The following is a 13,684-nucleotide window of genomic DNA, read 5'->3' on the forward strand; positions in this document are numbered from 1 at the left end:
CAGAGTAAAAAGCACTACTTAAACAGATGTCATTGAGTTATAATTAAATCACTCCAGCAGTAACTGTTCATGGGAACGCAGTATTAGCAAACAAAAGAATGGTCAGTGCAACATACATTGGCCTTTGTATGGTAGCCGAAGGGTCTGGTGTCACTAGGACATCCAACTTCTATCACCATTCTTTAATCGTCTTGTGGGTCAATCTGTGTGTATGTATATATATGTATAGAAGAGTCTAAACGTAGATTGTTTTCTGGTCAGTTGAATATACTTTAATGTTAAAACACCCAAACCCTACCTTCTCTCTCCTATTAGTGATTTGGGACATTATGCATGATATCACATAGAAATATACTATTCAAACATCTTATATATATATATATATATATATATATATATATATATATATATATATATATATATATATATATTCATCATTAATTCTAGCTTGGGCTTGAGCATTGGAATTTCGTCACTTACTCTGAGTTCCCGGATAATAACGGGACATGGGTAGGTTAGTATATATATGCAATAATCAGCTTTTGGGGCTTGTTGAGAGTTTGAGTTTATATGTGAGTTCGTTCAATCCCTATGGACTCCCAAACGGCTCGCCAGAGTTTTATAAAATTTCACACAAATGTACTTTATGTATCTGGCTATGTTCTTAAATAAATTTTGTATCGGAATGTCTTTGATAAGTATCGATAATCGAAAAAAAATCCGATGAAAGAAGGAACAGACGATTTTGACCAAAGTTAACACCTTATACAGCCGTACATCACAAGTGCATTTTAGAAGTTTTATTAACACACAATCAGAAAAGCCCAACATACAAAATCAACAGTAGGTTCTTTGATATGACAGGGGCGCGTTCAAAATGAATGTTTCTATTTAAAGTACAATTGAAACATGATACTTGATTTTTTAATTTTAAACTTTAATTCAAGCCATTATATATAAAAAATAATTTTATAAAATTAATACTAGATTCTCTATAATGCAATGTAGACTACAATGTATTGTGGACTAAGTCACTGCAGGGAGGTATGTGAAGCTTTCTCTTTATGCATTGCGATGAGTCCTCAAACAATGCAATAAATTGATTTGATTAAAAAATGGACAATTTCACTGATTTCGATAGCAGTAAAAATATGAGAGTGTGAAACATTTGTTGATCATCATTCAATTTCGGGCAACGTCAGGTCTCCCTGCTAGTATATATGATAGTAATATAGAAATATATTTATGGCAAGTAAGTTACACAGAAATGTTCATGTTTCATTCTCGAAGGAAATCATCAGGTTAAATGTGTAGATGAATGGCATGTGATTGCTTTTACATCTAAGTATTGTTTAATCTAGCTAATTAACTAATCGGGTAAGTTGATATTATATTTTCACACTATTAATAAGCTCTGTTTTCGTATTGAGCACTGTTGAAGTAAATACTAAATAAAATAGTAATATACTGAAAGAATACCTGTTCCAAACAGAACAGTTTTGCACCATTGTTATGTCTGCATACGAAAATAGAATGATACTATACATTATATCTACGGTTTGCAACGTCAAGAAAAAAACATACCCCTTTCTTCTTGCATAAAAATAATTTAAATTGTCAGCAAAAAAAATGGCTTAAATAATTAAAGCATATGTCATTTATTTTATTTATTTCAAATTATAACAATTAGATATATTTAAATTCAATACTAAAACAACGCAAAGAATATGTTTTTAAACTGTTTAAGTCACCAGCAACGCTAGAATTCTATTCATTATATTCAATTTTGGAACAATTCATTTTAAAATAGATAAAATAATAATCTTTAGCAATCATAACCCCATCAGAAAAGTAGTAATTATGTTTATTTTGCATTTTATTTTTGGTAAATAGCCGATCTCTTTTTATAAAATTGGCAGAGAAGGTAATGAAGTACATACAAACAAAGGCACAATCATGTTATCATTACAATTACTATTTATATTTTTTAATTTTACACATTTTCTTGTTTTAAAAGGATTAGTTCTTTAACTTATTAAATATTAATCCTTTAAATATAACTCTTCCTCTTTCTATCCCTAACTTCCTACCTCCACTTTTCTCTCTCCACCCCCTCCGAAACCATTTTTGTTTTGCTCTTTAATTCTCTTAATTCCTTTTGTTTGCAAACCATAGACTGGCAAAGATAGCATATATTATTGTTGATCTAATTGGTAGGATGGTTTGTTGAAGTTAAGGGAGGGGGGGGGGTTAGTGTGTAGATCAAATGAAAAGCCACGGAAAAGAATAATAATATTGTTATGGTGATTTTAATTGTCATTAATGATTGTCGATTATGAAATGGATCAATTGAGAGAGAGGAAGGGAGAGAGAGATGGCTTTACTGATTTCTGGTTTCATTAGCTCTATCTACACTACAAAAGATCAAGTTTAATTATCTATCACCCTATCTGCATTAGTACACACATCTACATGTATGTATATCAAAATACAATTAGGCAATAAACCGTTTTTTATACACATTTAATTGTATAAGACAGACAAGGATCTCTTGTCTTTTTTTCTTGATAATGGTAAAGTAGATAGCCCCATGGACTTGTAATGAGATATCTTCTTGAGGCTTGGGGTAGGAATTGCTAATACTAATTTTAACGAAAACTGCATTTGGAAATTGAGGAAGAGTGCATTAATGGAATGCAAACAGAATATTCTGATTTTTGAAAATATATACAAAAGTGATTCTTAGACTTTTTACATATGCGGAAAAACAAATAATTGAATAGATAAAACAAAAAAACAAAAAAGCAATTGAATACTTAGACAGGTCTTCGACGTCTGATCTCACTAGGGTGTGATGATTCAAAACACCCACCTCCTCCGGTACATGGAAGAGTGTGAAAAAACATTGAAATGTCAAAAATAAATGAGCGATAAAAATTCCTTGGAGAATGTTCCAACAGAAAGATAAACGTTTCATTTTTAGTCTTATGTAACAGGGTCTCCAGCTAAAAAATGGGGCCCGACCATGTTACAATATTGATGATTCAATATGCAAATTTCAAATATACAAAACGTTGTTCAAAGATAAATTGAAAACTACCGTTCTTTACAATTTCGTATCGTCCCTTCCCCTTTTGTTCTGCTTCTTCTGTATCCCTTGTTTCCTTGCACCAATGCAAACACCTGGTGCCATAATTATGAAAAATTGGAAATTGAGTTAAGTACGTTTGAGTATTTATTTCAAGTTGAAGATAAAACGTTAATATATCCATTTCCTGTAATACCTCAGTGAATATTTTGAGTCAATGTGAGATGCCAATGAAGTCAATCGATGAAATCGCAATTGTTATTATAGAAATTCTGTGAGAATCTTGAAAAGAGAGAAAGCAAAACGTAATGAAACGTGTGTGTTTGGATCTTCCATCTTTTCATTGTTGTTTAATAACAATGTTAACAACTTTCACGTTCATTGTATTTGGCAAGAGTTTTGGGTGGTTTTGAAAAATCTTTGATAATCTGCCAGAGATGGTCCTGTTCAAAGGGAAGTGTCTGATTATGACGACACACTGACTCTCTCGGGTGAAAAACGGAAGAAATCACCTGAACCCCCTGGCTGAACAAGAGAAAATTATCAAAGGAAAAGAGAAGTGTTCGAGATATGACATAAATTCAGGGAAAGCTGGTAAGTCATTTAACCCAAACAACGACAATCATGGTAGTGGTGGTTTCCATCATCCTGAGGGTAAGGGTCACAAGTTTTGGCCTTAAATATTTACTGATTTTATCATCATACTTGCTTTTATATATATATATATATATACACACACAATTTTCAATTCATTTGAAATTATAATTCATTTTTTTAATCATGTGATCTTTAGTTTGAAAGTCTCCATTATTATTTTGCTTGGTCTGTAGAGACATAAAACATTGTCATCGGGTTTCATTTGAGATGCATATCAAAACACCAGCCTATGAAAAAAAAAATATATATATATAGAAACAAATGCTTTCTTAACTTGGATGTCGTCAAATATCAGAATAAAAAGTCTGGTTTAGATGAAAAAATAATCATCTTCGCTTACTCCAGTCTGTGTTCACTTTGCATTTTGAATTTTCTTCTAAAAGAATGTTTTATCAACAATCAACTAAATTAAAATAACCATGAAAACCGTCCATCCTTCAAGATTAGGCGGTTAAAGCTGAATTAGTTTAGAATTTAGTCTACCTTACTATTTCTCTCACAGCTACCATTGTTTCCTTCCTAGAATGCATCTTAAATTTTAAATCCATCTTTTGTTTTATTAGGCTTCCATGTAGATTTTGAAGTTTTCTCATACTGAGAGCTACTTGGGTTACAGGTTACATAACTAAAAAAAAAAAGTGAAGTGGTCGATCATAGTTTAGAGTGACTGGAAGGCTACCTTTTCATTAGCTATAGCAATAAGATGTAGGAGAAGGCACCACTCCTTTCCTAGGATGACTCCACTTACTTTTGATCACCACCTTATAATGCTGAATGCTCATCAAGGCGGCGTTAAGTACAACTTTTTGAGTGTTAGGCTTATTAGTGAACACTCTAAGTCTTAAGCCAAATGGGACGATTAACTAATAACTAAGCATTTCTAATATTAACAAGGCCGATAGCCATTAGTCGCGTGCTCTCATGTAATGAATGAATGCGTGAATGTAGGATTGACATGAAATTCTTAAAGATAAACTAAAATGACCGAAAAATAGGCTGAAATGACTTAAATAAATAAAAAGTAAATGACTTAGAATGACTTTAATGAACTTAAGGATGAATTGAATAACCTTAAGAATGACTTGAATGCTTACAAAATAACTGGAATCCTAAAAAACAACTTGAATGATCTGGAGAATGACTTGAATGGCTTTGAGACTGACTGGCTGTAAAGTGAGTGATCATTTTACATTATTTGATTTAGGGAATTTGAAACGTTATTTAGCTATGTGGGCAAGGAAAAGTTACAAACATGAATACAGCATGTAGTAAGAACAGATGGTATTTATTTGCTCCCCCACCGAGCAAATTAGGCACAAGGCCAATTTTTTATGTGAGGAGTGAAGGGAGGGGGAAGGGAAAAAGGGGACCAGCTCCCGAGAGGCGGGAAATGGGAGCTGGTTAAAGGTCAGGCATGTGGGGTTGCCCCCACATCTGGTCTTTGCTAGTCATAGCTTGCAGTATCTGCCGGAACAGATACTACACTTTGATCTTGTCCAAAAGGCCAAGAAAAGGGTATTTATTTGCTCCCCCACCGAGCAAATAAGCACAAGGCCAATTCTTAATGTGAGGAGTGAAGGGGAAATGGGGACCAACTCTCCGGGGAGTAGGGGAGCTGGATAGTGACAATTGGTATGAAGGGTTGCCCCTACATTGACCAAGGTCTTATATGTGGGGCTGCCCCCACATATGGTCTTTGCTTGCAGTATCTGCCGGACAGATACTACACTTTGATCTTGGCCAAAAGGCCAAGAAAAACTTAAAAAGCTAAGAACAGCATCTATTAACAACAGACCTTTGATCTTAACCAAAAAAAAATAAGCACAAAAGTGTTACCGACAGACCGATGGAGTGACTTATAGAGTCGCTTGCACGCGACTAAAAATAAACCTTAATGATTAAACAACTGATTGGAGTACTTAATAAAAGCTATAAAATATAGCTATCACATTGCAGATGCATTCTGAGAACGATAAATAAACTGAATTAGAAAAGCAAAATTGATGATGATGATGATGATGATGATGATGAATAATTACCTCTCCCTCTTTTTTCAAACCCAACCCGTTCTTTTTACTATTCTCAGTGTTCATCACTGTTGCATTTTCTGTCTGTTTCAAGTAAGACATACATGTTTCAATTGTCTACGCCACTTCTCCCTTATAACCTTAAATTTTAGTAAGGTAGGGGCTAGGGTAGGAGGCAGAACTAGTCTAGGGGAGGGGTGAATGGAGATTGGCCGGTGTAAGCTTTCCCCTCTTTTTGTGTGTTTTGTACATTACTCAATTTGTAGATTCAATAACAATAAACTCTGCTTTGGAATGAGTATATTGATCTTTAGTGTGGAAACAATTCCCTATGGCAAAACAAACAGATTATTGACTCTAACCGACTCTAAATCCATAACTGCACTACATACCATCATCATCGAAAAAGGAGAGGATCTACCCTGGTAGCCATCTTGAAAGTTAACAGAACTGGCAGACGTTTGTATCCACCATGTCTAATAATGTGCTTTTTAAAATTCTTTGAAAATAAAATGTGTCAAAGAAAAAGCAAACAACAGTGTGGGTGTTAGGAAGTGGGGATATTTGATGATCATAATGATGACCACTAGTTCTTCTTATCTTTTGGTTTTTGCAGAACTCGTTGTTTTAAGGGATCCACATTTCTTTTCTTTTTTTGTGAATGCTGACACATATAAGGCAAAACAAAATCGGAGTAGGGGAATATGGGTGGGTTATTAACTTAATGGATAACATCACAGACTATAGAATTGTGTATGCCGGGTTTAAATCCTATTTGATTTTACTGTGTTACAGATGAATATGTTCGAGGAAAGGTACAAACCGGCGACTTCTCTCCAGCTATGGGTTAGAAGTGACCTATGTTCAATTAATCCTTTATAATAGATATTGTACTTTAGCAGTAAATTATGTAATTGGCCTGTGCATACAAATAACGAAGAAGCATATATATATATATATATATATATATATATATATATATATATATATATATATATATATATAATTATTTAAAAATAAATATTTAATTATATAAAGTTAGGTATGTGTATATGTTTATACATTTGTATGTAAAGGATTCACTCTTAAACTAATTAACCAATAAGCATGAATGTTCTTTATAAGTGGTAACTCATTTGTTTGGGGGATTCTCTATTCTATCGTAATTTTCATGGTGGTTCATTAAGCTCTAATCTGCCACCTCCCTTTATAAAATATTCAAACAACGCTCGTCTAGCTATAACCACAGCAAATAATTTCACTATTTTCCTCTGTGTACCAAAATTAATTAAATTTTCATGAATAAAGTTTGTTTCTAAGATTTCCTCATCTGTGGAACACTATCATGACATTGCTTCCCAACTGACTAAAACACATTCGTTTTTGAGTCTACTATTAACAAATTATTTGTAGAGCCGCTCGCTTAAATAATCAAATTCTGCCCATTTCACTCGTTGTCTCAAATTGTCTCAAGATGTCTCATTATATACCTGAAAACCCCCCCTCAATATTCTTATTCTCGAGTGGCTTTTTAACCTTGCTAAAGGCTGACTCATTGGTATATATAAAGTCTTATTCAAAGAGATTTCATTCAATATATCTGATAAGATTTAACTCAACCTCAAGAATAGAATTTGTCTCATTTTCAACTAAACAAAGAAGCAGCAATTCTTTTTGAAAATCCTCTCTTTGTTATTTAGTTAGAAACTCTGCCCTACCCACCTCTTCCACCTTTTTTTTCTTGACAGTAGAGAAAGCTTTGACACTTTTCTCACAATTTACTTGTTCCTTCCATCTTGGTCCACGTGTTGTTGTACTCCAGCATTTGATAGATTAATCTTCATCCTGTCGCATCTACTTCATATATTAAGCCATAAATGTCGGTAGACACAAATAGGAACGGCACTCTGACTCTTGAAATATTAATAAGGATTTTATGAATCGGAATTCTTCAAAGAACCGAGAAAAGTAGGTGTGAATAAATATTTGCTATTCTCTCTATTCACTAAGTCGTCCCGATGTTTGTCTGCCATTTCAAGCCAACATCTTTTATTTATTGGATCACAGATCCAATTCCTCTCTAAAAACCTTTCAGCCGAAATTTATATCTCCACATCCATTAATAACATTAAGCAAGTTCAGTATGCCCTCTCTCTCTCTCTCTCTCTCTCTCTCTCTCTCTCTCTCTCTCTCTCTCTTTCTGTATAAGGTGTATTTGATTTAAGTTTTGAATTATGCCTTAGTACAAGCAAACGGAAGATGAGTGGGCTTGTATGATTTTTAGTAAGAACGGCCTATACGAGAATGAGGATGACAAGCGGAAGGGATTTATATGTTTCAGCCAATCATTCAAGCGAGGAAACCGAGTGAATGGTTTTGACTCTCATTTGCTCCCAAAGTCATCAGCTAATCGCAAAGTGAGTCAATGTCTTTTGAAATATCTTTCGAGGGTTTTACAAATGGAATTGGCAGACAGAATTTAATTGATGATATATCAAGAGTTAATGCCTACTTTTTTTTTTTGCAAAGCCTGCAACTCTTTTACCAACAGGAATTCTTAGTACAGTCGGATCTCTAGTATACTTTTTACTATACTTTATTCTCTAGTATTTTATCACTCTTAATGCAAGTCTTGAAATATTCATATTTTCATGAATTTGAAGGGAATTTTATTTTTTAACCAAATATTATTTTTGTTTGTTTTATATACGGAATAATGATGTTGACATACAAGTTCATATTAGATCACCGAAGTTAAACAACATTGATCTTGGCCAGTACCAAATGGGTGGCAATTTGGAAATACCAGGTACTGTATGTGCCCTCTGCTTATTTTAACATTGTTTCCTATTGTCTTGAACTAGATTCAGGCAGTGTGCATTTATGAGAGGTGTAGTTGGAGATTGTGCAATGGATATCAACTTACAGGGATTATCTATTGTCTCTCTTACTAAACGAATTCACTCAGTTGTGAGTGAATTGGTAAAAAAGACAATCAATGGTAGGTAAACTAGTTTAGAAGAGTAAAACACTGAAATAAGAGGTGTTCTTTTCTCTTTATTTAGCATTACTTCCTGTTGCTTTAAATTTCTTCTTGCAACTAAACTTAAGTAATGTCGGGTCAACAGAATTGCAGTTGGTGACTGTTTAACTCTTGCTTCTCTATAAATTTGGTTTGTGGCTAAAATCAGGTTGACGCACTCGTTCCTGTTAGATTACTAAAGTTAAGTGACATTAAACCTGGTTGGTACTTAGATGTGTGACCATTTGAAATTATTAGGTGCTGTAAGCAAACACTGTTTTCAACTATATAAATATATACTGCCTTGCTGGGAAGTTTAAAGAAACAACTTCTACTACTATAAACTCTTTACCAAACCAGATGTAGAGATGGTAAGCAAGAGAAAAAGGAAAAGAAATTCTTACCTGATTTTGTGAATTTTGTGCCTCCTGACACACAAGGGAGACAAAATCAGAGAATGTGTCCCCACCAGGCTGGTCTTGGTATTTCATACCTGAAGAGTTCTGACCACTATGACTTGAACCAATCCCCATTGATTGTTGCATACCTGTAGTTTTAAAAGACAAAAAATAACAGACATCAGAACAATTCTGTTGTTTTCCTGGTTCAATTTCTACATATGATTAACTTTTCATTTCATCATAATCTTGTTTTGTAATGTTCTAGAGATTATTTTAATAATAAAAAAATTACAAAATAATTTGCATATTTTGCATTACAGGGTTGGATTATCTTGTAATCATTAGATAAAATAGCATATATATATATATATATATATATATATATATATATATATATATATATATATATAGAGAGAGAGAGAGAGAGAGAGAGAGAGTTTATATATTTAAATTTCATTTAAAAAGAATTATCTTTCAAAGTAAAAAGTTATTGTTTGAAACAAAGAATACAATGTTTAAAATAATTTCCTTAATCCATGGATTTCCAATGTAAGCACATCCCTCAGAGGAAAATCACTGGCAAAATAATTTTCAAACCAGTATTAATATTTTGCTAATGATTTTTTTCTGAAGAGATGTACTTACATTGAAAATCCATGGATTAAGGAAATTATTTTGAACATTGTATTCTTTGTTTCAAACAATAAATCTTTATTTTGAAAATTAATTCTTTCTAAATGAAATTTAAATATATAAAATCTAATTGTATTTGCTCTATCTAGTATATTGAGTAATTTTTATTTGGCTGAGATTGTCTTATATAAATATTACCTTCCAATAATATTTTGGAAGATTTGAAACTACTCGATTCTCTAATCTGTTATCTAATTCATTTCATTATCTTGAAGTATATATATATATATATATATATATATATATATATAGTCTTTGAAGATTTTAACCTTTAAAACTATACAAAAAATATTTTTTATCATTCGTTAGAAAACCATCTAGTCAGTAATCACCTGCAATCACTGCATCAACTCTCTCTCTCTCTATATATATATATATCAGGGTGACCAAAAAACAAAAACAAAAGATAAATGGAGGCCATCTAGAACATATGCTGTAGAACGGAGAAAAAATGCCAAAGACCCTAGTATTTTGATGTGATGTTTTAAATATAATAAACTAGTTATGACCAAAGTTTCGTTTCATTCGGACAAAACACTAAGAAACGGGGCCTAATTAGAGTTGGAGCCCGTTTTTGGGGGGTCATCCTGTATATATATATATATTAAATCCCCGAAACAGTGTTTCATGGTAAACAACTGATGATCCCTTAAAAAATATAAAAATTGGTATTATAGTAAATTTGAGAGTTGATGCAGTGATTGCAGGTGATTAAATGACTTACTGACTAGATGGTTTTTTTTTTTTTTTTTTTTTTTTTGATGAATGATAAAAAATAATTTTTTGTGTGGTTTCAAATGTTAAAAACTTCAAAGACTATATATATATATATATATATATATATGTATATAGTGGAGATGGTAATTAATAAAAACTGAAGAAAGTGCTCAATACTGTTGTAGAGCAAATATGCGTTTTATTTTTTATTACCGTATCTTTCTGCTAAGTTACATTATTGTTTCGGCTACACGGCCGTTTTTTTGCGTCCTCAGACTTTTACAGAAAAAGATTTTTCTGTAAAAATCTGAGGACGCTACAGACGACCAAAAAAACGGCCGTGTAGCCGAAACAATAATGTAACTTAGCAGAAAGATACGGTAATAAAAAATAAAACGTAAAAAGGTTTTTTCTGTAAAAGTCTGAGGACGCTACAGACGGCAAAAAAAAAAAAAAAAAAAAACGGCCGTGTAGCCGAAACAATAATGTAACTTAACAGAAAGATACGGTAATAAAAAATAAAACGTGTATATATATATATATTATATATGAACAGTTAAAAAGCAAGAAAATTCATGAAGAAAATAAATATTAATATTAATCTATTAAATATTCAAACAAAGATTAAAAATAAAAAATAAAAAATAAAAAATCTAAATCCTTAACATATAGGTTTTCAAAAATAAGCTTTTTTCATGAGAGGATAAAAATAAGTAAATATTGTAATACTGGTGAGCATAACTTTGAAAAAATAAAAAAAAATGCTTATCTTTGAAAATCTATGGGTTACGGTTTAAGTATATTTTATTCTAGATTTTTATTCCTTGTTTGAATATTTGATGTGTTAATATTGTATTAATAATTTGTTCAATTTTTAGTAAACAATTTATTATCGGAAACAAAATCCTATATATTTCGTTACTTTTTTGTAGACACTAAACGGTTAATTTAGTCCATAGAGAGGAAAATAAATAAAGAAAACCGCAAAGAGAAAAACAAAGATTTCCTCTTTTGAATTTAATACTATTTTTTATTGAAAAACTTATTTAATATTCTAATTACTGAGCTTTATTATTGAAAAGTGATCCCTATGTATATGCATGAGATAGATAGAGAGATAGATTGTACGTTAAACTTACATAACCAAATGGATCCACCCTATTAAAAATTTAAGCATCTTTTCAAACAGTTAAAAGGAAATCTAAAAAAAGTTGGTACGCTATCGACATTATTCCAAAGAATTAAATAAGAAAAACAATGGCAAATATTTTAGAGTGGTGGTATGAGCGTAATTGAGATTTGCCATCATGTTTTTAATCTGATCTGTCAATATGTTGTTGAAAACATTTTCTTTTATCTGTTTGAAAATTACATTTCTTTCTTCCAAGATATTTTTTGAATTCAACCTTAGATTTTTCCTTCTTGAAGAACAAACAAACGCACAAAAATAACTTTTCACTAAAACTCTCTATCAGGTCCAACACAAAATGCCATGCAAATGTTCTACAATCATGAATAAAAAAGAGACACATTTTAATCACTTTCATCATATAAATATATTATACAATTAATAAATGTCTTAAATTTGGAATTTGGAAGATATTTATTTGAAGCGTCAACTCAATTTATTGCCCAATAAAATGCAAGACACTAAAATGTCTTGAATTCTCTATAATTTTACCATTAATTTGATTTCTTTTAGTAAAGTAAAAAAAATATTGCTTTTATTGTTCTTACGGATGAATAAAAAATAAAATAAAATACTAACTTATAAAAATATAACAGAATTTATTTGTATTTACAAGTGATATCTGTCAAAACTTCCAAAGGACCAGTTTGATGGTCAGGGGATGACTAAATATATGCTGCAAAACTGGTCTTAATGAAATAGGTGAAATAGACAGACGAATGTTGTCATTGCAGAAAAGAAAGATGTTGCTACCCGAACGGTCACACAAAAAAGAAAAGAGGAACTGGACTTTAGAGTCATACTTTTTATTTGGATGACTAGGTGGCTAAATCGACCAATAATTAACTACCTCAGACAAAAGCTAATATGCTAAGATAATAATCGAGAATTAATTTAAGGCTTTAACGTATTCAAAATATATGTAATACATATAATGTAAGTTTTAAATATAAGAATTTTCATTGTAAAAAATTTTCATTAAATAAATATTTTTCTTATAATCAGAATTAGCTTGAACTTTTTTATTAAAATGAAATTCCAAAGTAAGAAAATATGTTTGATGAAAAAGTAAGGAAAAGCGATGAACTTAATGAAGATGTACGGTCAAATTTATAAAATAGGGGAGGCGGCCAAAACAAAGAGTAATAAATTTATAAACGTTTTTTAAAACTTGGTTACAAATAGGAACTTGGGCTTTTGTTATCCTTAAAAAGGAAACAGTTACATTAATAGTGTCATTTCTGAATCTCAAAGCAGAATGATTTTCAGTGAAACTTAATTTCTGTTTCAAATTCTCATATAACCTTGAATCCTATTAACAACTGCTACAAGGAGTATTGAAATGACTGATGAATAAAGCTGACAAAATCTAAAGAATTCATCATTCATATCTTTCTTAAATTATTAATTTTCTAATAAAGTAAATACAATTTCAACATCTTAGAAAAAGTGTTAACTAATTTATTTTCTTTCAAAAGTTTTAAAGATGAAGCTGGATAATTTAGATTATCCAAACTACTACTACTACTCTTGGTTGTTATTCTTACAACGTTTCAGCCGATATAACCTCCAATCTGTTACAGTTGCCATGCATAATGTTAAAGGGAAGGATGAGGTCAGTTGCCTATTCTCCAATGAGTACAGGTTGACAGCCTTGATTCATTGTTGCTGGACTTCGTGTTTACTCCTTGGAATATTCACATCTCCAGCCTCTGAACTCATTTCAGGTGCTGGATATCCTGAACTCGAGAGGGAGATGGAGTTTGGATGCTATATTGCAGAAAAAGTCACACCAGAGGCATATACAGCATGAGGAAGATATTGGCTGCCACGGTGGAAAGAAGCGATAGATGAGAAAGAGCACATCTCAGACTTTATTTGTCCCCTTAA

General features: G+C 31.7%; 1 protein-coding gene and 1 pseudogene across 2 annotated transcripts in view; both read right to left on the bottom strand.

Annotated features, from left to right (window-relative positions):
- The window catches only part of LOC145291508 (uncharacterized), a 783,169-nt gene that overhangs the window by 71,814 nt on the left and 697,671 nt on the right, over positions 1-13,684 (bottom strand). For both annotated transcript variants that reach the window (XM_080137475.1, XM_080137464.1), the window contains exon 9: positions 9,199-9,341. In XM_080137475.1, the coding sequence (XP_079993601.1) occupies positions 9,199-9,341 (143 nt within the window). The remainder of the gene's footprint in view (positions 1-9,198; positions 9,342-13,684) is intronic.
- On the bottom strand, positions 5,382-5,505 carry LOC145243427 (U2 spliceosomal RNA; annotated as a pseudogene).

Source organism: Euprymna scolopes, chromosome 2 (genome assembly GCF_053919585.1).
Source record: "Euprymna scolopes isolate OS-2025 chromosome 2, ASM5391958v1, whole genome shotgun sequence".
Classification (NCBI taxonomy): Eukaryota; Metazoa; Mollusca; class Cephalopoda; order Sepiida; family Sepiolidae; genus Euprymna; species Euprymna scolopes.